This window comes from Nicotiana attenuata, unplaced genomic scaffold (assembly GCF_001879085.1).
Source record: "Nicotiana attenuata strain UT unplaced genomic scaffold, NIATTr2, whole genome shotgun sequence".
NCBI classification, from domain to species: Eukaryota; Viridiplantae; Streptophyta; class Magnoliopsida; order Solanales; family Solanaceae; genus Nicotiana; species Nicotiana attenuata.
In genome coordinates this window covers 818,933-842,612 of record NW_017670356.1, presented here as the reverse complement: position 1 = coordinate 842,612, position 23,680 = coordinate 818,933, and the positions used below count along the sequence as shown (strand labels likewise).

The 23,680-nt window shown below is 42.2% G+C and overlaps 1 protein-coding gene across 1 annotated transcript; it reads right to left on the bottom strand.

The window, feature by feature from the left end:
- Positions 1-10,154: 10,154 nt before the first annotated feature.
- Positions 10,155-10,574, bottom strand: LOC109238302 (14.7 kDa ribonuclease H-like protein). The gene has a single exon (XM_019404734.1). The coding sequence runs from the start codon at positions 10,572-10,574 to the stop codon at positions 10,155-10,157; it is 420 nt and encodes a 139-aa protein (XP_019260279.1).
- Positions 10,575-23,680: the final 13,106 nt, after the last annotated feature.

Below are 23,680 nucleotides of genomic sequence, written 5' to 3'. Positions count from 1 at the left end.
GGGATCAGTTTACACGCCTTTTCTTGGATAGGTATACTCCACCCTCCCAGAGGGTAGAATTGCGGTTTCAGTTTGAGCATCTCCAACAGAGTCAGATGTCAATGACCGATTATGAGGCGAGGTTCTCTGAGTTGTCTCGACATGCACTTATGATACTTCCTACTGACGCGGAGAGAGTGCGGAGGTCTTTTGCAGGGTTGCACTCAGGTATTCAGGCCACTATGGCCCGAGAGGTTGAGATGGGGACTTCTTATTAGCTAGTAGTGGAGATAGCTCGGAGGATTGAGGGTTACCGTTAGAGAGGTAGAGAGAAGATGCAGCGGGACAAGCGGGTCCGTTATTTTGGAGAGTTTAGAGGTGCCCCGACGGGAGGCAGGGGTTAGTTCGGGAGAGGTCAACCTAGCAAGCCCACATATCCAGCACCGCCGCCTCCTCGGGGTGCTCCAGTTCGACCTTATTTCAGTGCCATGCCAGAGAGTTCTTATCGCCCACCAGCTATTCAGGGTTCTTCCACTGGGTATTCAGGCCTTCAGGGTCAGAATTTAGGTCAGCAGATCACCATACCGAGAGGTTGTTTCGAGTGCAGGGATCTCAGTCATGTGCGAAGGTTCTGCCTCAGGCTTCGGGGCAAGGCAGTATAGCAGGGCCATCAGCTAATGATTACAGCACCAGCCATCCGACTACCTAGAGGTGGAGGGCAGGCGAGTAGTGGCCGTCCTAGAGGTGGAGGCCTGGTAAGGGGAGGTCATCCAGCTACTGTTCAGTCAGGCGGAGGCCGGTCAGTCGGCACTCCAGTTAGGTTCTATGCCTTTCCGGCCAGACCAGATGCAGTGGCCTCAGATGTCGTGATCACAGGTATTATTTCTGTCTGCGATAGGGATGCTTCGGTATTATTTGATCTAGGGTTACCTATTCATGTGTGTCATCTCTGTTTTTTCATTTCCTGGATGTTCCTCGTGAGTCCTTGGGCACTCCTGTTTATATGTCCATTCCTGTGGGCGATTCTGTTGTTGTGGATCGGATCTATTGTTCATGTGTTGTCACATTCTGCGGTTATGAGACTAGAGAGGATCTTCTGTTGCTTGATATGACCGACTTTGAGGTCATCCTAGGCATGGACTGGTTATCTCCATACCACGCCATCCTTGATTGCCATGCCAAGACTGTTACCTTAGCGATGCCAGAGTTGCCTAGATTGGAGTGGAAGGGTTCATCTGTTAGTGCATCTAGTCGGGTTATCTATTTCTGAAGGCTCAACATATGGTTGAGAAGAGTTGTTTGGCTTATCTAGCTTATGTTCAGGATACTACCGCAGAGACTTCGGCGATTGATTCAGTACCAGTAGTCCGAGAGTTTTCCAATGTAATTCCTTCTGATCTTCCAGGCATGCCACCAGATCGTGATATCGATTTCTGTATTGACTTGGCTCCAGGTACTCAGCCTATATCTATCCCACCGTACCATATGGCTCCGAAAGAGTTGAAGGAGTTAAAGGAGCAGCTTGAGGAGTTGCTGGCAAAGGGGTTCGCCAGACCAAGTGTATCACCTTGGGGTGCACCAGTGTTATTTGTGAAGAAGAAATATGGGACTACGCGGATGTGCATTGGTTACCGCCAATTGAATAAAGTTACCATTAAGAACAAGTACTTGTTGTCGCGTATTGATGATTTGTTTGATTACATGGTGCTAGGGTGTTCTCTAAGATCGACTTGAGATTGGGACAGTTGAAGATTCGGGACTCGGATGTTCCAAAGACTGCTTTCTATACTAGATATGGCCATTATGAGTTTATAGTGATGTCCATCGGCTTGACTAATGCCCCAGTGGTGTTTATGGATTTGGTGAACAGGGTGTTCATGCCATACATTGATTCGTTTGCCATTGTCTTCATTGATGACATTTTGATCTACTCGTGTAGCGTGGAGGAGCACGCGAAACATTTGAGATTGGTGCTTCAGACATTGCGGGAACATAAGCAATATGCTAAGCTCTCCAAGTGTGAGTTTTGGCTAGATTTTGTAGCATTCTTGGGGCATGTTGTATTAGTCGAGGGTATTAAGGTGGATCCCAAGAAGATTGAGGCAGTTCAGAGTTGGCATCATCCCACTTCGGCGACTGAGATTAGGAGTTTCTTAGGGTTATCTGGTTATTATTGCCGGTTTGTGGAGGTCTTCTCATCTATTGCAGCACCTTTAACTAGACTGACCCAGAAGGGTGCTTTGTTCCGTTGGTCCGATGATTGTGAGGCGAGCTTCCAGAAGCTCAAGACAGCTTTGACTACATCACCAGTTCTAATGTTGCCTTCGGTTCGGGGATGTATACTGTGTATTGCGACGCTTTACGCGTCAGTTTGGGTTGTGTATTGATGCAGGAGGGGCGAGTTATTGCATATGTTTCACGTCAACTGAAGATACATGAGAAGAATTACCCTGTGCACGATTTGGAGTTGGCCGCGATTGTTCATGCTCTTAAGATTTGGAGGCATTATCTTTATGGGGTGTCCTGTGAGGTTTACACTGATCATCGCAGCTTACAGCATTTGTTCAAGCAAAGGGATCTCAATTTTAGGTAGCACAGATGACTTGAGTTAATGAAGGATTTTGAAATCACCACTCTTTATAATCCGGGAAAGGCGAATGCAGTTGCGGATGCCTTGAGCAGAAAGGCAGAGAGTATGGGTAGCTTCGCAATCATTTTAGCATATGAGAGGCCACTAGCTTTGGACATTCAGTCCTTGGCTAACAAACTTGTGAGGTTGGATATTTTAAAGCCCAGTCGAGTTCTTGCATATGTCGTTGCCCAGTCTTCACTATTGGAGCAGATCAAGGCTCGACAACTTGATGATCCGCACTTGTTGGTTCTCAGAGAGACAGTACTACAGGGTGGTGCCGAGGAGGTTACTATCGGCGAGGATGGTGTTCTGTGACTCTAGGGTCATGTATGTGTTCCTAATGGCGATGGTTTGAGGGGTAGTATTCTAGAGGAGGCACACAGTTCTCAAATTCCACTCATCCAGGTGCTACGAAGATGTATCTCAACCTGAGGCAACATTATTGGCGGCGACGGATGAACAAAGACATAGTTGAGTATGTAGCTAGGTGCCTAAATTTCTAGCAGGCTAAGTATGAGCACCAGAGGCCAAGTGGCCTACTCCAGAAAATGACTATACCGGAGTGAAAATGTGAGCGCATTAATATGGACTTTGTAGTATGGTTACCGCGGACCTTGTGAAAGTTTGATGCAGTTTGGGTCATTGTCGACAGATTGACCAAGTCGGCACACTTCATTCCAGTTGTGACTATGTATACTTCAGAGAGGTTGGCCCAGATCTATATTCAAGAGATAGTTCGGTTGCATGGTGTTCCTGTTTCGATCATATCAGTCTCAGATAGAGGCCCTCAGTTCACTCGCATTTCTAGAGAGCAGTATAGAGTAAGTTAGGGACCCGTGTAGAGCTCAGCACAGCATTTTATCCACAAACCGACGGGCAGACGAAGGGGACAGTTCAGATCTTGGAGGACATGCTCAGAGCATGTGTGATTGACTTTGGAGGGCATTGGGATTGATTCTTGCCTTTGGCCGAGTTTGCTTACAATAACAGTTATCAGTCCAGCATCGAGATGGCTCTATTTGAGGCTTTATATGGCCGGTGATGTCGTTCTCCCATCGGGTGGTTTGAGCCCGGCGAGGCTAAATTATATGGTGCTGACTTGGTGAAGGATGCCTTGGAAACGGTAAAGTTGATTCAGGAGTGACTTCGCACAGCAGAGTCCAGACAAAAGAGTTACGTGGATCAGAAGGCGCGCAATGTATCATTTATGGTAGGCGAGAAGGTTCTCTTGAAAGTCTCGCCGATGAAGGGGATTATGAGGTTCGGGAAGAAGGGCAAGTTGATCCCAAGGTCTATAGGCCCATTTGAGGTGTTGAGACAAGTTGGAGAGGTAGCTTTTGAGCTTGCTTTGCCTCCTAGTCTATCAGGAGTTCATTCGGTTTTCCTCGTGTGTATGCTCCGGAGGTATCATGTCAACTTGTCACATGTGTTAGACTTCAGCACGATTCAGTTAGATGAGAGCCTGGGTTATGAGGAAGAGCTAGTTGCCATTGTTGACAGGCAGGTTCGCCAGTTGAGATCCAAGAGGATTTCCGTGGTAAAGGTTTAGTGGAGGGGCCAACCAGCCAAGGAGGCGACCTGGGAGTCCGAGGAGGACATGCGGAGTAGATATCCACACTTATTCAGCACTCTAGGTATGATTCTAGACTCGTTCGAGGATGAACGTTTGTTTAAGAGGTGGAGAATGTAACTACCCGACTGGTCATTTTTCTTTCTAGAACCCCATTCCCTTAAATAAGACTCCCCGTACGTGATTTTACTGTTTATGACTTGCGGGGATGGTTAGTTCGAGATTTGGAAGAGTTCAGTTGAAATCGGAACACTTGGTTCCTTAAGGTTGGCTAAAAAAGGCTAAGTTTGACTTCGGTCAATATTTTGAGCAAACGACCTCGGAATCGGTATTTGATTCCAATAGGTTCGTATGATGATTTCAGACTTAGGCGTATGTCTGGATCGGGGTTTGAATGACCCGGGAGCGTTTTGGTGCCAAATAGTGAAAGTTGGCTCTTTGATAGTTTTTGAAGTTCTTTAAATTTGGTTTGGAGAAGGTTTTGGTGATATCGAGGTCCAAATGGTATTCCGAGACTAGGAATAGTTCCGTAATGTCATTTAAGACTTCTATGAAAAAATTTGATGTCATTCCGAATAGTTTAAGTATGATTGGACGCGTTCGGAGCAATTTGGAATCTTGAGGCTCATAACATGATTCAATTTGGTTTTGGGGTGTGATTCTTGATTTTGTTGATGTTTTACGCATTTTGAGAGTTCGAGCAAGTCCGTATTATGTTTATCAACTTGTTGGTGTAATTGGACGGGGTCGCGGGAGGCTTGGGTGTGTTTCGGACCAGCCGGAGCCAAGTGGAAGAAACCAGATTTTCTAGTTCTGGTTTCCTTCTTCGCGAAAGCGGAAGGACCTTCGCGTTCGCGATGAAGGGATTTGGATTGGGTAGGTTTTGTTCTTCGCTCGCGAAGTCAAGGCCGTGTTCGCGGAGGCTTGGGCCAGTGGTCTACGTGTTCGCGGAAGACCTATCGCGTTCGCGAAGGGTCAGGGGCCTGGGCCTGGACAAACTAGTTGCCTTACGCGATCACGAGGTAAGGCACGCGTTCGCGATAGGGAGTCGACCCAGTGCATCACGTTCGCGAGACTCCTTTCGCGATTTCAAAGAAGGAGTTTTATGGGTTCTTCAGTTTTGCCTTCGCGAATGCGTAGACTTTATCGCGTTCGCGATGAAGGGTCAGGCCTGGGCAGAATGTTTTAAAACGGGACTTAGGACTTTTTCCTCTCATTTTTCACATACTTGGGCAATTTTAGAGCTTCAAAAAGTGGGATTTCAACCTAGCTATTCAGGGTAAGTAATTCCAACCTAATGTGAGTTTAATACATATATAATGGGTAGATATTAAAATGTAAATTTGTGGAATTTAGGGTTTAGATGAAAAACCTAGATTTTTTATAAAAATGGGATTTAGCCACGAAATTGGTTATGGAATTTAGTGAAAATTATATATTTGAGTTCATGAGGTTATAGATAACAACTTTCTTAGAAAATTTTTGGAACTCGGGCAAGTGGGCCCGGGGGTGAATTTTAGGAATCCTACATTTGCGGTTAGGTAATCACTTTAATAGTTGGAATATGAACTTTTGAACATGTATTGATTAATTTATATACCATTTGGCTAGTTTTGGATTGTTCGGCACGGAGTTGAGGCTTTAGAGTGAATTTGGGGCCGAAATGTAAGCTTTTGAGACGAGGTAAGTCTCTTTTCTAACCTCGTAAGAGGGAATTAACCCCATAGGTGAATTGATTAATATGTGCTTCTACTTGTGTTGTCTACGTACGCACGAAGTGACGAGAGTCCATACGTAGCTACTAATTATGCTTATGTCCGGGAAATCTTGGACCCATACCATGCTATATTTACGATATTCGCTCCCTACTTGTTAACTTAATTGCTTAAATCATATTGGAACTTGATAAAGGAATGGTAAAAGGTTAAATTTCATTTACCTGAATTTTGGATGGGCCACTTGACTGTTATTGAGAATTGGTGTTTCTTTAAGTATTAGCCTCTTAATAAATCCTAAATCGGTTGTTATAAAGTATGTTCTCTTTTGAGGAGCGGGCCAAACGCCTCAGTAGCAGATAGATGCATTTATGGTTCGCGCAGTTCGACCCTTGGCAATGCAGAGTTTAAATACTTTATGTTGGATCGGGCCGTATGACCTCGGTATGAATTACGCGTAATAAATCTCTGGAACAAATTATAATTGATATTGCTTCATTCTCTTGAGATATAAATTGTTAAATGATGGAAACAAATTAGGGGTTTATTATTAGTGAAAGGATTGCTTATTATTTCCTGTTGTTGAGTTTTCAGCTATATTTATGTAATCCATGCTTAGTTATAATTTTGACATTTTATTGTAAGCCCATAGTAAGTGTCAAAGTCGACCCCTCGTCACTACTTCTTCGAGGTTAGACTAGGTACTTACATGGTACATATTGTTTATGTACTCACGCTACACTTCTGCACTAAATGTGCATGATCTGAGGCAAGTGCATCTGGATCTTCGAGGAGGCCGGGAGCCCCTGCTCCTACATTCCGCCAGAGGAACACTACAACGGGGTCCGCCCTTATTGTGACTGTGGCCAGGCCTGACCGGCCATCCACTTCTGTTCAGCCACCGATTTTGTCTAGATCAGCTCGATCGTCGATGGCCTCAGTACTAGAGACTCCGGCCTCTCCCTTTCTTCTTTTAATAGATGAAGAGTCATCACTGAGCGAGAAGGATTTGGTCACTCGTAAAAAGAGGTCAATGGACGTCGGCGATTGGACAATCCAAACCGTGGATTCTATAAGGAATGATCACGAGCCGGCTGCCGTCTTGCCTGAAGACGATGCAAATCTTCCGACGGAAGTCTAACTGTCAGCGGAAGCTATAGAGCACGTACCCCTCTAACATTGGAGTTGGTGGATCGTCCGTGGAGGTTATGGGTACAGTTCGGCGAGATGAGCCATCGTCCTCGCGGCCAGTTGATGTTCCCACCTCGTCAACTGTTGTAAGAGGTAAGGGCTTTCTGAGGAAAGTTATGAGACGGGCTCCGATCTCGATCCTGATGAGGCTCGGATGTTGAGCGAGGGGTTTACTCGCGTTGAAGTCAGGTTGGAAGGGTCCTCGCGGACCATCATGGTTCTCATGGATCGGGACCTTTTGGTGAACACAGAGGACGTAGTTCCCTCCTTGGGTCCTCTTTGCTCGTATGAGGAAGGAAGGACCCTCGAGACGTTGGACGATGCCACCATATCAACGGGTATAGCCGGCCTCACCCTTAGAGTATTTTTTCTGACCTTCCAAGTTTCGATAGGGAGATTTGATGACGGGAGCCCCGACTTGATATATTTACAGATTTGATGACGGCGGGCAAAGTTCCTGAGGCCGACTTCGAGGATGCTCGCACTAAGGTGCATACAGCTCGGATCGGTTGTGGCTATGTTCTGCTACACCAGAGGCCAATGATGGCGAGGAAGATGTGGATGGGATTGAACGGGCGACTGGTACAAGGATGAGTATCCTGACGGCGACGACGATGGTGGAGAGACGGGTGGAGATGGCACTGTTGGGTTAGGTGGCGAGTAGTTGTTTTTCTTTCTTTTAGCTTGTAACTTTTGTACATACTTTTGCAGGCATCTGTTCTAGCCTTTGTAAAGAATATATTTGAAGTATGAGATGTCATTTTCGCTATTCGTATCTGATTCTTTTCCTTCTGTACGGGCTTGTATGCTTCTTTCTTTTGTTTTTCCGTTTGGTCGCTTTAGTCGTAAAAACATTGTTTATGCGTGTTGAACGAGGTCGAAACAGAATTTAGTTTTGGTCATGGCCGGAGGCCAGTAGTGTTAATTCGAACGAGGTCGAATGCAACTTGTACTCAGTCAGTTCGAAATGAGGTTGAACGTAACTTAGTTAATTCAAACGAGGTCAATTGTAACTTTTATTTAGTCAGTTCGAAACGAGGTCGAACGTAACTTAGTTAATTCGAACGAGGTCGAATGTGAGTTAATTCGAGCGAGGTCGAATGTAAGTTAGCTTGTACGAGGTCGAATGTAACTTTTATTTTGTTATGGTCGAGGACCAATTAGGTGTTAATCCGAACGAGGTCGAGTATAACCTATACTTGGTTAATTCGAGCAAGGTCGAATGTAACTTTTGCTTAATTATGGCCGCGATCTGAGTGGGTGTTAATTCGAACCAGGTCGAGTGTAACCCATATGTATTTAATTCAAACGAGGTGGAATGTGAGTTAATTCGAGCGAAGTCGAATGTGAGTTAATCCCAATGAGGTTGAATGTCACTTCGTTAATTCGAATGTGAGTTAATTCGAGTGAGGTCGAATGTCACTTTTGTTTGTTATGGCCGGGGGCCGATTAGGTATTAAGGAAGTGTTGCTCTGGCGAAAATATGGGTGAACTTCATGCATTTGCGTTTTTTTCATATACTTGGATGGAGAAATTGTTTTCTGGGCCGGCATTCCTGTCCCAGTCTATCTAGTCCCTTCTTTGGGTGACCTGGAGAAGTGTTGAGAGGTTGGGCAATGAACTGTTTGTCCAGTGCCTTCTTCCGTTTGTACATTAACTTGAAGCGTACCCCTTGTCGCCTCGTTAAAAACCTTCTTGAGAAAACCCATTGGGACATAACTCAAGTGAGAGAAAATAGAGTACGACTTGAAGAACGCTTTTCCTCAAAATTGATGTACTTGAGGTAGGTGACATTCCAGTTGTTTGGTAGTAGTTTTCCTTCCATCTTTTCTAGTTGGAATGACCCCTTGTTTGTTGTTGCCGCGATTTTGTTTGGGCCATCCCAATTTTTTCCTACTTTGCCTTCCCGCGGGTCTTTGCTTGCTTGTATTTTGCCTTTGAGCATGTAGTCCCCGACTTTGAGTGGTGTGATCTTGGTTGTTTTATTATAATAGTGTTCTGCCTGTTATTTTTGGGCGATCATCCATATGTAGGCCATATATCTATGTTCTTCGGCTTCGTCGAGCTCTTGCCTTCTGTTTCATCATTCCTCGGCCCGCTTTCATAGGAATACCTCAAACTGGGCTCTCCGACTTCGATTGGTATTACCGCATTAGTCCCATAGACTAATGAGTAGGGCGTCTCTCCTGTGCTCGTCTTTGGCGTTGTTCGATAGGCTCAAAGCACTTCTGGTAGTAACTCCGGCTATAGTCCCTTGGCGTCCTCAAGCTTTTTCTTCATGATGTTCAGTATTGATTTATTGGAGGATTCTGCTTGCCCGTTTCCCATCGGGTGATACAGTGTTGAGACTATTCTCTTATGCCATTTCTCAAAAAATTCGGCGACCTTTTTTCCTGTAAATTGGGGTTTGTTGTCGCTACTGATCTCTTTGGGGAGGCCGAAGCGGCACATGATATTTTTTCATATAAAGGCGATCACTTCCTGTTCGCGTATCTCGGCAAATGCTCCTGCTTCTACCCATATAGAAAAATAGTCGGTTAAAACTAAAAGAAATCGTACCTTATGTCGCACCGCAGGGAGCGGGCCGACGATGTCCACTCCCCAATTGATGAACAGCCAAAGGGAAGTGACCGAGTGGAGGCGCTCTCCTGCTTTATGGATCATCGGGGCGTATTTTTGGCATTGCTTGAATTCTTTCACGAAGTTTGCGGCCTCTTTTTTCATAGTGGGCCAGTAATAACCTGCCTATATGAGACATCTCACTAGAGCTCGATTGCCGAAAATGGCCTTCATGGAATTCTTCAAGGACGCGCCGCATCTAATTTAGGCCTAAGCATTTCGCAAGGGGGCCGCCATACGTCCTCTTGTATAGGTCGTTATGAATGATGTTGTACCTGGCCGCTTGCATCTGAAGCTTCTTGGCTTCTTTTTTATTAGTTGGGAGTACGCCATCCTACAAGTATGTAACAATAGGTTGCGTCAGTCCCAAGTTCCTCGATTTGATCTATCGATGAGTGGAGGAGGGTGACCATGTTTCTTTCTCCGGTTATGTTTTTAGGGGCTGCTGCTAATTTGGCGAGGCGTCCGCTTTGATATTTTCTGCTCGAGGAATCTGGTCAAGCTGCCACTCGTCAAACTCGGGCAGTAGTTTGCAAATATCGGCCTGGTATTTTTGCAACCTTTGTTCTTTGATCTGGAAAGTTGTTATGACTTGGTTGACGAAGAGTTGAGAGTCGCAGTGTTGTATGACATGTATCGCCCCATACTTGAGTGCTAGCCTTAATCCTGCAATCACGGCCTCATACTCGGCCTCATTGTTAGTCATGTCTAGGCATCTTATAGACTGGCGAATCACTTTGCCCGTCGGGATTTTGTATACAAGTCCCAGTCCGGACCCTGACGCGTTAGAAGCGTCGTCGGTGTACGAAACCCATAGATCTTCCATTTGTGGAGAAGCGTGGGCGGCTTCTTTTTCGACTTCGGGCATTATTTTTGCGCTGAAGTCAGCGACGAAGTCGGCGAGGACTTGTGACTTTATCGTCGTTCGCGGTTGATATGTGATATCATGCTCACTTAATTCTATGGCCCACTTGGCTAACCTGTCCGATGGCTCGAGCTTATGCAAAATACTTCTCAAGGGAAAGGTTGTGACTACCGAGATGGGGTGGCACTGGAAGTAGGGTCTAAGCTTTCACGAAGCTACGACCAAGGCCAGGGCTAATTTTTCGAGGTGGGAGTACCTCGTCTCGATGTTGACTAAAAGTATGCTAATGTAGTAGATGGGAGATTGCGTACCTTTATTTTCTCGGACCAGGACTGCACTCACCGCTACTTCGGATACAGCGAGGTAGACGAGGAGGCACTTTTCCCAAGTTCTGGTTTGGATAATAGCGACGGTGATGACAAGTAAGCTTTCAACTCCTTCAGGGCTTGGGCACACTCTGAGGTCCACTGGAGGTCGTTGTCCTTTTTGAGTATGCCGAAAAACCTGTGGAATCTATCGGATGATCGTGAGATGAATCTTGACAGGGCACCGACACGGCCAGTCAGCCTCTAAACCTGTTTTTTTGGTGGTTAAGTGCTCTAGTATTCCTTCTATGGCTTTGATCTGGTCGGGGTTGACCTCGATGCTTCGTTGTGATATTAGGAAATCCAAGAATTTTTCTACATACTTTTTGAGGTTTAATTTCATTCTCTATCGCCTGAGTATATCGAAGGCTTCTTTCAAGTGTCCGATGTGATCTTCTCTCCTTTGGAATTGACCAACATATCGTATATGTAGACTTTCATAGTCTTGCCGAGTTGATCCTTGAACATTTTGGTCACCAACCTTTGGTACGTCGCCCCTGCGTATTTCAGTCTGGAAGGCATAACTCTGTAGCAGTACGTTCCTTGATGGGTGATGAAAGTGGTTTTCTTCCGGTCCTCCTCTTCCATGAGGATCTGATTGTAGCTTGAGTAGGCGTCTAAGAAGCTTATCAGTTCAAGCTCGGTCGTTGCATCAATGAGCTAGTCGATATGAGGTAATGGGAATGAATCTTTAGGGCATGCTTCATTTAGATCTGTAAAGTCTATGCACATTCGCAACTTCCCAATTTTCTTTTTCACCATGACCACATTGGCGATCCGTTGGGGGTATTTTGACCCTGATGGAGCCATTCTGCAATAATTTTTTGACCTCCTCGTGCACTGCATCATTTATTGAGGAATTGAACTTCCGCCTAACCTACCTCACCGGGGGGTGAATGGGTCGACGTTCAACTTGTGTGTATCCATCTCCTTCGAGATACTAGCATATCTGTATGGGCTAAAAGCAAACAAGTCCGTGTTAGCAGTTAAGAATTGACGGAATTTACCTGGTTCTTGAAGCTTGCAGCCAGATGTAGGCTTTCTTGCTGTGGTCATTGTCATCAAGTGAACGAGGTCGAGGTTTTATATGGTTGATTCCGCAGCTTCTACTATTTCGGGATCTCTGATGAAGTTTTCAACTCGACCGCGGACATGTTAATTTCTATGCCTCTTTTGCTTTACCCTTCATTTCTTGGGTAGTCGTACAATCCTGGGTGATGCAGTAGCATTCTTGAGAAGTGCATTATTCTCCTCGTATGCTGAATATTCCCCATGGGTTTGGGAATTTGATAACCTGGTACAAACTGGAGAAGATGGCCTTCATGGCGTGTATTGAGGGTCGGCCTATTATGGAGTTGTATGCCATATCCTAGTCCATGACGTGGAATGTGGTTTCCAGGGTGACGCCATCGTCCAGGACAGGGAGAGTGAGTTTTCCAAACGTTCGTTCAACTGCATTGTTAAAACCTGTTAGCGTGATGCACTACGGCACTATCCTATCCTCGAGTTTTATTTTGTGCAAGTACTCGATGGTGGATAATGCACACACCGCTCCCATCATCACCATAATGAATCTCACATCTGTATCTAATATGTGAAGTGATAATAAGGGCATCATAATGAGAAAAAACCAAACCGTGGGTATCTGGCTTATCGAAGATGATACGTTCTTCGAGTTCGTCATACCCTTCCTGAATGATTGAGCGTTTGAGCCTGTGGGTTGTGGTAAACTTTACACTGTTTATTGAAGCGTTGTCGCCACCCCCGATGATCAGTTGAATGGTGCAGATTGGTGAGGGTGGTTTCGGCGGTCCCTGGTGCTGCTCACGTCCCCGGGAAAAGTTGTTCCTCCCCCGATCACTCAGCAATTCTTTGAGGTGTCCTTGGAGAAGCATGTTCACGACCTCCTGCCTTAGGGCGATGCAGTCCTTCATTTTGTGACCTCACTCCTAGTGGAACTCGCAGAGGGCGTCTGACTTTCTGGTGCTTCGATCTGACCTCATCTTTTGTGGCCACTTTACTTTTGGTCCGAGCTTCTCTAAGGCGTAGACAATTTCTGAACGTGACATACAATAATTATGAGCGGATAACAAAGGGAGCATACCTCTCTCGTGTTGGTGAGTCCCTGTCCTTGGTCTAGGTGGACCCTCTTCGAGGCGTGAAGGGGACATGATGGCGCTTCTGATGTACGGCTGATGTCGTTCTCGGTTAGGTCGTGGAGCTACGAGATCTTTCCTGACATCATTTCTTCGATCCCTCCTGGACTCGTCATGTACCGAGGTCAACCGATGGGTTGCCTATTTAGGTCATCCTCGTCTGCACGGACCTCGGCACAATAGGCGTTATGTATCTCATCCCAAGTGGTTGGAGGATATTTATAAGCCAACTTAATAACTTTCCGGTCTCCATTGAACCATTCCTGCTCAGCCCGTTTTGGAAAGCTGCTACGGCCATTTCTTCTGATACATTTGGTAAAGTTATCCTTACTTGGTTGAATCGAGTGAGGAGTCCCTCAATCCCTCTCCGGGCGATTGTTTGATGGTGAATATATCATTCATTCTTGCCTCTGCCTTTTTGTCCCCAGAATAGGCTGTTACGACCTTGTTGGCCAACTCTTCAAATGTTTCGATGGAACGCGCGGGAAGTTGTAAATACCAAGTTAATGCTCCTCTGGTGAGGGTCTCGCCGACCTTTTTCAGCAAGATGGAGGACACTTGTTCCTTGGCGAGGTCTTTACCTATTACAGCGGTGACATAATGATTCACATGATCTTCGGGATCGGTCGTTCCGTCATATATTTTTAGGTAGGGCGGCATTTTGAAGGTCTTTGGTATGGAATGCGGGGCGGCTTCGTCACTATATGGTTGCTCGACAAACCGACCAGCATTTCGTTTTGGCAATAGTTTCGGGGCGCCTGGTATTTTGTCGACTCTTTCTTGGTGTTCTCTCATTTGGTCTCGAAGAACTTTGTTCTCGTTTTCCATTTCCTCCATCTTTTTTCAAAATGGCTTATAGGGTGTCGTCATCTGCATTATTAACGGTGTGAGTAATACTTGTTACTGGGGGGGAAAGCGCCGTGTTGCTTGACTGTTGTCGGCGTAATGCAAGTCCTTGCATTTTCTCTGACTGTCTCCTTGGCGGGCTTGTTGAGGATGCCAGTTAGCGTGTTAGCTAGCCAAGTCTCTAGGAGCTTTTTCACAGCTGGTGGCGTCTCTTCCGCCGTGGATGAGGAAGCTCCTTTACCGCGGGATATTGCGATACTTCCGTGAAGGATGGGTGACCCACCTCGCCTGGGGGAGGTGTTGGACGTTATGTCCTCACCTTCTATTTCAGAAACCTCATTGATGGTGTTCAAAAGGGGTGGTGAGGTCAGCCACTACCCTCATTCTTTCTTCTGACCTGCCATGTCAGATCCGTGTGTACAAGGAAAAAGGAGTATTTCTTTTTTTTTGTAAACCGTGCTAGTTATAGATCTAGAACAGACTAAAGATTTAACTAGGAGATCCCCACAGACGGCCCAAATTGTTTGACAAAAAAGTGTAGGATCTTGGGTTATACTAATTATTTTTGTATAATGATGGGTTAAACGTAGTTAATGATAATATCTCTAGATTTATAACTAGTTAGCACAAATAACATAAAATAGTGTCGGTGGGGGATTAAATGCAGCGTGCATTTAACGTTCCAAACGGTTTGAGTAATGATAGAAGAATATCAAGTAGTAAATAAGAATAAATGGAATTAATTTAAACAAAGAGAATGATTCGCTCAATGTTGAATGAGGTGGATGATTCTTCTTTCTGACAGTGATGAATGACAGACAAATCCTAGACTATTGGATCTATTCTCGGATCTGATGGAAAAGTATTGAATAATGGATGATAGAATCTTATTGAAAAGGCAATGTTTGTATCTTTTCTTGAGAGAGAGTCTTCTTCTCTAAAAGTGGTTCTTATCAAATGAATATTACATGCCCTTTCCCCTTATCTCTTTTTCTATTTATATGGGACATATCCTTAGTCAATCCTAATAGTACAAGTACAGAGAATATTCAATGAAATATTCTCTTAAATATCCTATTACAACTAGCCGTTAGTATTGTCCTTGATACTTGACCTTGGCCGTTTGTTGACCGCCCGGCCACGAGCCTCACTGTTTACTACTCGACCTCGGCCACATCTTTCCATAATACCGCTTCATGCTAAATCCCTTCGAGGCCGATTTTGACCTATACAAGTTTTATCTTGGATTATGAATGCTGTGAGCTAGGAATTGCTCAGTGCAATTGTGTACAAATCAAGTGCACATAAGGTTTGGACATATTGGAAGGACAAATATGACAAAGTGGATGGATCTCGCACTTTTTTCTGCATAAAGAAATAGCAACTCTGTCGCATGGAATTTCTCCTGTGTATGCCTATTTTTTTAAAGTTGACAGACCCCTGGGAAGAATATTATGCTTTGATGCCTTGTCCTGGATGTGATTGTCCAGAATCAAAAAGCTATTCAGAGCATTTTGATTATCAGAGGTTATTACAGTTCCTAATAGGCCCAAATGAGACGTATGCACAGCCCAGGAGCCAAATTTTGATGATGAGTACAGTGCCTTTTGTCAACAAGGCATATTCCATGGTAATTTCTGAAGAAAGCCAAAGAACCTTTGGGAAAGTTTACACAAGTAGTTGATGTGGGAGACAGTACATCATTGTTTACTAATAAAGGAGGTATGACCACAGGCAACAATTTTAATAAGCCTAGAAGGAATAACCTATTCTGTGATTTATGCAACTACAAAGGTCACACAAGAGAAACATGCTTTAAGATACATGGCTATCCAGCTGACTTCAAAATGAGGAAGAAGACCAACAATTTCCCTCAACGACCAATGGTCAATGCCACAACACATGAAGCACAACAGCCCATGGGCAAAGCAGCAGCAAATGCAGTATCTCAGGAGGGACAACAGATGTTGAACTCACCAGTTGGAAATCCTACACTGGCTCAACCAATCATGTTCACTCAGGAACAATATGATCAAATGTTAAAGTTGATTAACAAAGATGCAGGTGATAAATCAAAGCATTTTGCAGGTACAACTAAGACCACTACAACCTGACAAAAAAAAAAAGAATGAGAACTGGATAGTAGACTCTGGTGCAACCAATTACATAGTTCACACTAGAGAATTAGTTGACAAGATAAACATGATAGTCTAAAGTCTGCATCTAAATTTTATCTACCTGATGGTACTTCATTAGATATTGCTTGTACTGGAGAAAGTAAAATTGGTGAAGGTGGTGTCATTAGTAATGTGCTCTGCATTCCAGATTTTAAATAGAACTTATTGTCTGTCTCTAAACTTACAATGGACTTACAATACTTCATATCTTTCTATCCTGACTTTTGGATCATGCAGGACCTTCAGAATGGGAAAGTGAAGGGGATTAGTAAGGAACTTGATGGCTTGTACAATCTGCAGCATCAGAAGAATGAAGTCAAAGCTGTAGTTATGCAAGTACATGGTGATTCCATAAAAGAGGAGGATCTAGGAATATGGCATGGGAGACTTGGGCCTGCTCCAGACAAAGTGGTGAAACAAATTCCAAACATGAAGTTCAAGATCAATAATGATAGAATAAAGAATTGCACAATCTGTCCTTTAGCTAGACAAGGAAGATTGCCCTTCCCAAAGAGTACAAGTAGATCAAATAAACCTTTTGAGATGATTCATGTAGATGTATGAGGTCCATATAGAGTGGCAACTTACAATGGATACAATTCTTTCCTTACTAAAGTAGATGATTACAGTAGGATGATATGGATTTACTTTTTAAGACTCAAGAGTGATGTGGTTGCATGCTTAAGACAGTTTCTTCCTTAATAAAGACTTAATTTGGTGGAACAGTTTCTGAGAAGTGACATTGGAACTGAATTTTTCAATTCTGAATGCAGTAGGTTATTTCAATCATATGGAATGATTCACCAAAGTTCTTGTGTCTGCATCCCATAAGAAAATGGGGTGGTGGAAAGGAAACACAGACATATACTAGAAGTGGCTAGGGCAATTAGATTGCAAGGTCATTTACCTCTCAAGTTCTGGGGAGAGTGTGTGCAGGCAACAATTTATGTAATTAATAGACTCCCTTTATCAGTGCTCTCCGGCAAATCCTCCTTTGAGATGATATATGGGAGAGCACCATCCTTACAGCATGTGAGGACCATATGATGTCTTGGTTTTGCTAAACTTCTGGTAGGAGGAGATAAATTTACAGCAAGGGCCATTGGAGTTCCCAGAAAGGCTACACGCTACATAATATCTTGACTAACACCTTTTTTGTTAGCAGGGATGAGAATTTCATTGAGAACATATTTCCTTTACTTTTAAAGGAAGGAAAGCTGTAGGTTTTTCCTAATGGAGTGATAGAACCAGACATCAGCAATCATGATATGCCCATTGACATTACTGATTTTCCACCTACACCAACTCCTCCATTTGAAGATGCATTCTCTTATGAGGCATCACCTGCTACAGAAACACCATCTGCGTTATCTTCTCCAGCCCTTGAGGTTGCACAGCAGCAAGGAGAAATGCCTTTACAAGCCCTTGAAGATCCATAGCTGCAAGGAGAAATACCTTCAGAAGCAGTCATCCCTTCCTATCCAAAATTAACTCAGAAAGTCAGGCAGGACTGTGAAGGAACCTGTCTGGATGCAGGACTATGTGTGCAATGGGCCATTGACGAGCTCAACTTCCAGACCTTCTTGCAAGTATCCAATGCAAGACCACTTGAGCCATGATGGTATTTGAGCCAAGTACAGATCTTATCTTTTCAAAATCACCAGCTTGAAGGAGCCTATGAGTTATGAGAAAGCAGCAGCAGATTCTAAGTGGGTTGAAGCCATGACCCAAGAGTTGACTGCCCTTAAAGAAAATAGAACCTGGTCCTTGGTAAATTTTCCACCAGGAAAGTTGCCTATTGGCTGCAAGTGGATATTCAAAACAAAATATAGAGCCAATGGGGAGGTTGAGAGATACAAGACTCGAATGGTGGCTAAAGGATACAATCGGATTGAAAGACTTGACTACCAAGAGACTTTCTCTCCTGTAGTCAAAATGGTAACAGCTAGAGTGGTCCTAGCCTTAGCAGCAGCACACAACTGGAATTTGCATCACATGGATGCATACAATACATTTCTTCAAGGTGACCTCACTGAAGAAGTGTACATGTGCCTGCCTCTGGGATTTCACAGCCGGGGGAAAAAGCATGTTGGCTGCATAAATCCCTTTATGGATTGAAGCAAGCTTCAAGACAGTGGAATTTGAAATTACTGAAGCTTTGCTCAAATCAGGGTTTGTGCAGAGTCATTTCGATTATTCTTTGTTTACAAATAAGCAAGGGACCAGTCTGGTAATCATCCTGGTATATATGGATGGTCTCCTCATAACTGGAGAGGCAAAGTCTATATTGCAGTGCAACTTCAAGATCAAAGACTTAGGGGAATTGAAATTCTTTCTTGGAGTTGAAATAGCAAGATCAAGAGAAGGGATACTGATGAATCAAAGAAAGTTTGCAATGGAATTGATCACTGACCTTGGATTGGCAGGATCAAAGCCAGTGGCCACCCTAATGGAATACAGTCAAAGATTCACCACTGTGGAATATGATCGATACTTGAATTTGAAAGAAGATGAGAAGCTGCCAGATGCAGGACCACACCAGAGACTAGTTTGGAAGCTGTTGTACTTCACCATGACAAGACCAGGCATTTGTTATGTAGTGCATGTGCTGAGTCAGTTCATGCATTTCCCAAAGAAGTCACGCATAGAGGCTGCAATAAGACTTGTGAGATACATAAAAAGGGCTCCGGGCCCAAAGCAGTCCCCAAGACTCACAACCTTTTATGATGGTGACTGGGCATCATGTCCAGTGTCCAATATGTGATGAAGCTGGGAAACTCCTTAGTGTCTTGGAAATCAAAAAAGCAGTGCACAATATCAAGAAGCTCAACAGAAGCTGAGTACAGGAGCATGGCTGCTGCAGTCTCAGAAATTCTATGGTTAATAGGGTTGTGCAAAGAACTGGGTGCAGAGGTTGAATTACCAGTGGAGCTACACTGTGATAGCAAAGAAGCAATCCAAATTGCTGCAAATCTCATATTCCATGAACGAACAAAACATAAAGAAACAGACTTGCATTTCATCAAAGAAAGAATTCAACAAGGAATTGTTAAAACAAGATATGTGATGTCAAAAGATTAGGAAGCAGACTTGTTTACAAAGGCTCTGGGAAGATCACAATATGAATATCTAATGAGCAAGCTAGGGGTGCTCAACCTATTTGCACCATCTAGCTTGAAGGGAAGTCTTGAAGAAAGGAACAAGCATGTGCTAGTCACGTGAGAGGAGATTAAGTCTGTTAAGTAGGTTGTTAGTTAGTTATAACTAATTATCGAATTGGCTAGTGTAAAGCGTAAATACAACTGCAGATTGGTTTCTACCTGTAGAGTGTATATATGCAGGCGATTAGCTCATTGTACTCTTAAGATTTGCAATAACATAGCTCAAATATCTCTCAATGGAGAACACCCTCTAGAACCTTCTCGTTCATTTCCTTTCTTCTTCATCTTCACAGAGCTACTCTTAAATCTTCAATAGTTAAAGTTAACGAAATGAGCTTGATGGGTCAAAATAAGAAGTTTATTAACTACGTCGATAACACTAATAATAAAGTTCTTCTGCGATGTCTTTCCAAAAAATGAAAGGGCCAAGAGGTTTTGCTGACCCTAAGCCCCTAACAAATTTAAAAGATTAACTCATCTCAATTGGAAGCAGGGCTAATATATCGTTTTCTCCTTGTGGAAATTTCACCAATCCACTTGTAGTTTTTTTTAGTGGAATTCCAACTCTACCATCGTCTCGTTATAAAAGAGAAAAACAAAAAAGAATTTGTCCTAGTTCCTTAGTTACTGTATGAAAATACTCTTCGATAGACTTCGATCCCGATTTTTGGTTCTAATTCCAAAATAAACATCTATTTTTTTGAAAAGTTGTTGATTTAGTATCTTGTTTTAAACTTCTAATTACAATACGAGTAGAGCCAAAAAACTGAGTTTTCTCTCTTTGCAAAAAGTCATTCACATTTTTTTTATCTCCCTTTTAAACTTCTAATCACAATACGAGTAGAACCAAAAAACTGAGTTTTCTCTCTTTGCAAAAAGTCATTCACATTTTTTTTTATCTCCCTTTTTTAAAATTTCTCATCCAGTGTCTGGTATCCGTATTGGGACTCTTACTAATCCAAATTTGCATCTCATAAGACCCATTGTAGAGGAAAGCGCTTTCTACCGTGATGTTTTTCTTTTTCAGACTCGAATTCAAAACCTCTTATTAAGAATAAAGAAATTCGATTCATTTCGTTACAACTGTTGATGGTCCACTCCCTCGATTACTCAAGGTAAGGCTCTCATTGGCTTTTAAGTTTCTAACTAGTTGGTTTTCATTCAAGAGACTTTTTCCTTCCTATACCATATATGAAACCTTATTACCAAAAATGTGCATTGTTTTATATTTACCCGCCATGTTCACAGTTATTCTTCAAAATATATACCATTCATTAAATACCAATTATTAGGAGTTGATTCCTTCCTAATTAGGCGCGCTACAAATCTGGAACTAAATATTCTTCCAGATATTCCTATTTAGGCGCGCTACAATTATGGAAGTAAATATTCTTCCAGATATTTTCCACCATTGACAGCCATTAAAAAGCTTGAAAGCTTTGAATTCAAATTTGGGTTTTCAAAAATCATTATTTGTTTGGATTGGGTGTTGGTTAAAATAATCAGGAATATGGTTTGGAGTTTATATCTCAATTTTGAGGGGTTTTGGTGAAGATTAGACTTGGTTTTGACTTAATTTCAGATTGAAACTCGAAGAAGAAGAAGAAGAAGAAGAAGAAGAAGAAGAAGAAGAAGAAGAAGAAGAAGAAGAAGAAGGCATATTGCAGAAATTGTAGATAAATTGTAGATTATTTGTATTCTGATTGTAGATGCTTTATTTTCTGTTTTCACAAATAAAAAACAGCTAAAACTTCTACAAATCTTCTGAAAAAACGCAATCACAATTATGCTACAATTGAATGGGAATTGGGATATAAAAATTCAATGTAATCAGTTTGTAGATATTTTGTAGATGAATTGTAGATTATTTGTATTCTAATTATAGATGCTTTATTTTCTGTTTTCACAAATCAAAAACGACTAAAACTTCTACAAATCTTCTGCAAAAAATAATCTACAATTTATCTATAATTTTTCTACAATTTATCTACAATTTCTGCAATATGTCTTCTTCTTCTTCTTCGAGTTTCAATCTGAAATTCAGCCAAAACCAAGTCTAAATCTTCACCAAAAATCCTCAAAATTGAGATATAAACTCCAAAATATATTCCAAATTATTTACCACAACACCCAGTCAAAACAAATAATAATTTTTGAAAACCCAAATTTGAATTTTTTCGTATTCAGATCTCTTATCTCCGCAGCATATCTACCCCATGGCCTTCTTCTTACGCCTAAGTATCTGCAATTGTTCTGTTGTTCCTCTGCATTTTGAGTACTACTTATATTGCTGCCATTCTTTCTTGGTTTTGTGCTCTTGTTGTTTGAAGAAGTGGATGATTTGATGATATTCATATTCAAATTCATTAACGTGCGGGGTGGGTTTGGGAGAGAGAAACGTGTTGGTTGGGGGGGTGGGGGGGCGGATTTGGAGGAATATACGGTAGCGTTAATTAAGGAGTGATATACGGTACATTAATTGTACAGTTAAAACACATTATGGTATAGAATTGGTAATTAGGTATACTAAATGTAATTAAATCAAATCTTAAACATTAAGGGTAATATAGTTTCCTATATGGAATAGGAATGTAAAAATTCCTTCATTCAATTAGGTCGTGAATTTCATCTAACTTGTCCTGGCCCTTAGAAACTATTAGTAGAAAAAAATTTAAGAATTAACTTAAATAGTCGGAGATCTACCTAATCGATTAAACTAAATATAGCAATAAATGTATAATATATGTTTAATTCATATATAATTTGTATGTTAATTTTGAAGAATCAGTATATAGTATATGTATATCAGCTAGAAAATATAACACTGAATGTAATCGGCTATTTGTGTAAAAATTATTTTTAAAAAAAAAGTTGGAAAAAAAACATAAATGGTTGGCCAGTCACTTACCAAATTTTACTGTCGGTATGCCAGATTTTTCAAGTTACCCTAACTAGCCATAAAAACTCACAAGTTACAAAAAGATTCCCAACCATATGACTCTACCATAAGGCCACCAACACGCCATCCTTCTCCATCACCTCTTCACCATTAAAAACTAAACGGCCATTGTTCACCATTTTTTCGACTCCATCAACTTACCAGAAAAAAGACCAAATACTAAAGCTTACATATTTGGTCACATTCCAGAGAAAACACATTCAATCTTCACAAAAGAGAACAAAAGTTCCCATAATTCAGCTTCCAATTCGACCCCCCACCCCCACCCCTAAGGTCATCCCCACTATCAAGTTCCACCACTGACACTCCTCTTACCATTTATATATACACTTTATATATACATATATATCGCTGTGTATATTCATGTATATCCGTGAATATTGTTAGGCGTTTATTCTGATTTTCTTATCATATTTGATTTTCTTATCTTGAAGGAAAGGGCAACAAATTTACCATAATTGAATTTTTCTTTTCATGAATAAAAATTATAAATCTCTCATATTTGGCTAGTCCCTTTTCTTGGAGGAAAATATTTGGACTTCTATAAATTGTGGATGCTTCCTTCTCTTCAGTAGCATCCACAATGTACCCATAAGGGACTTGAGAGTCTTATTTAGGGGAAAAATTACGGGACAAGTGTTAGCCTGACACTTGTGTTTGTCTCTTTATGAGATTGTTCTCTCAATATTTTGTCCTCTTTTTTTATATATGGATTACTCATCTCCGCCTGTGGACGTAGGTCAATTGTCCGAACCACGTTAAATGTTTGTGTCTCTATTGGTATATTTCTCGTTGTTGTCTGTCTGATTTATCGTTGTTCAAGATTTAATTTACTAGCTTCCGCATGACACCTGGTTATTTCGATTCTAACAATTCTAACAGGAATATTTCATCTCAATCACCATTAAAACCCAGCACCATTATACAATGTATAATCAATGTATATACACTGTATAACAGCTTGTTATATATAGTGTATATTCAACGGTGATCCCTTGGTTACAAACTTGTGTCCACGCCTCCCAATTACCATTATACAACCACTACAACCACCCCCCCACCCACCCCCACCGCCCAACCCGCTTCTGGTGAGGAGAGAAAAAAAGAAGCAAAGGAAGCAAAGGGAGAAGGATAAAGTGTGAGAAACAAGGAAAAGACGAGAATTATGCTCGTCTTTTGTGTTGGGTTTATTTGTGTTGGCTATGTAGGATAAAAATCCCAAAATTTTCTTTAATATGGCCCAATTGGTTTTAATAGGTGGGATACATTTCACTAAATAAATAATTTCCACATAAAAGTTCTCTTGAGGAGATGAACGTCAAATAGAGTAGTTCATTGCTTGAAGGTCACTGAACGAGTGAAAATAGGTGAACTAAGTTAATTTTCTTCTTTATATATGTTTGAAAATCACTTATCTTTTGGTATTTCATTCAAAATGTAACTCA

Coding starts and splice junctions, on each gene's coding strand:
- LOC109238302 (XM_019404734.1), bottom strand. CDS start 10,574: ATGCCCGAAGTCGAAAAAGAAGCCGCCCACGCTTCTCCACAAATGGAA.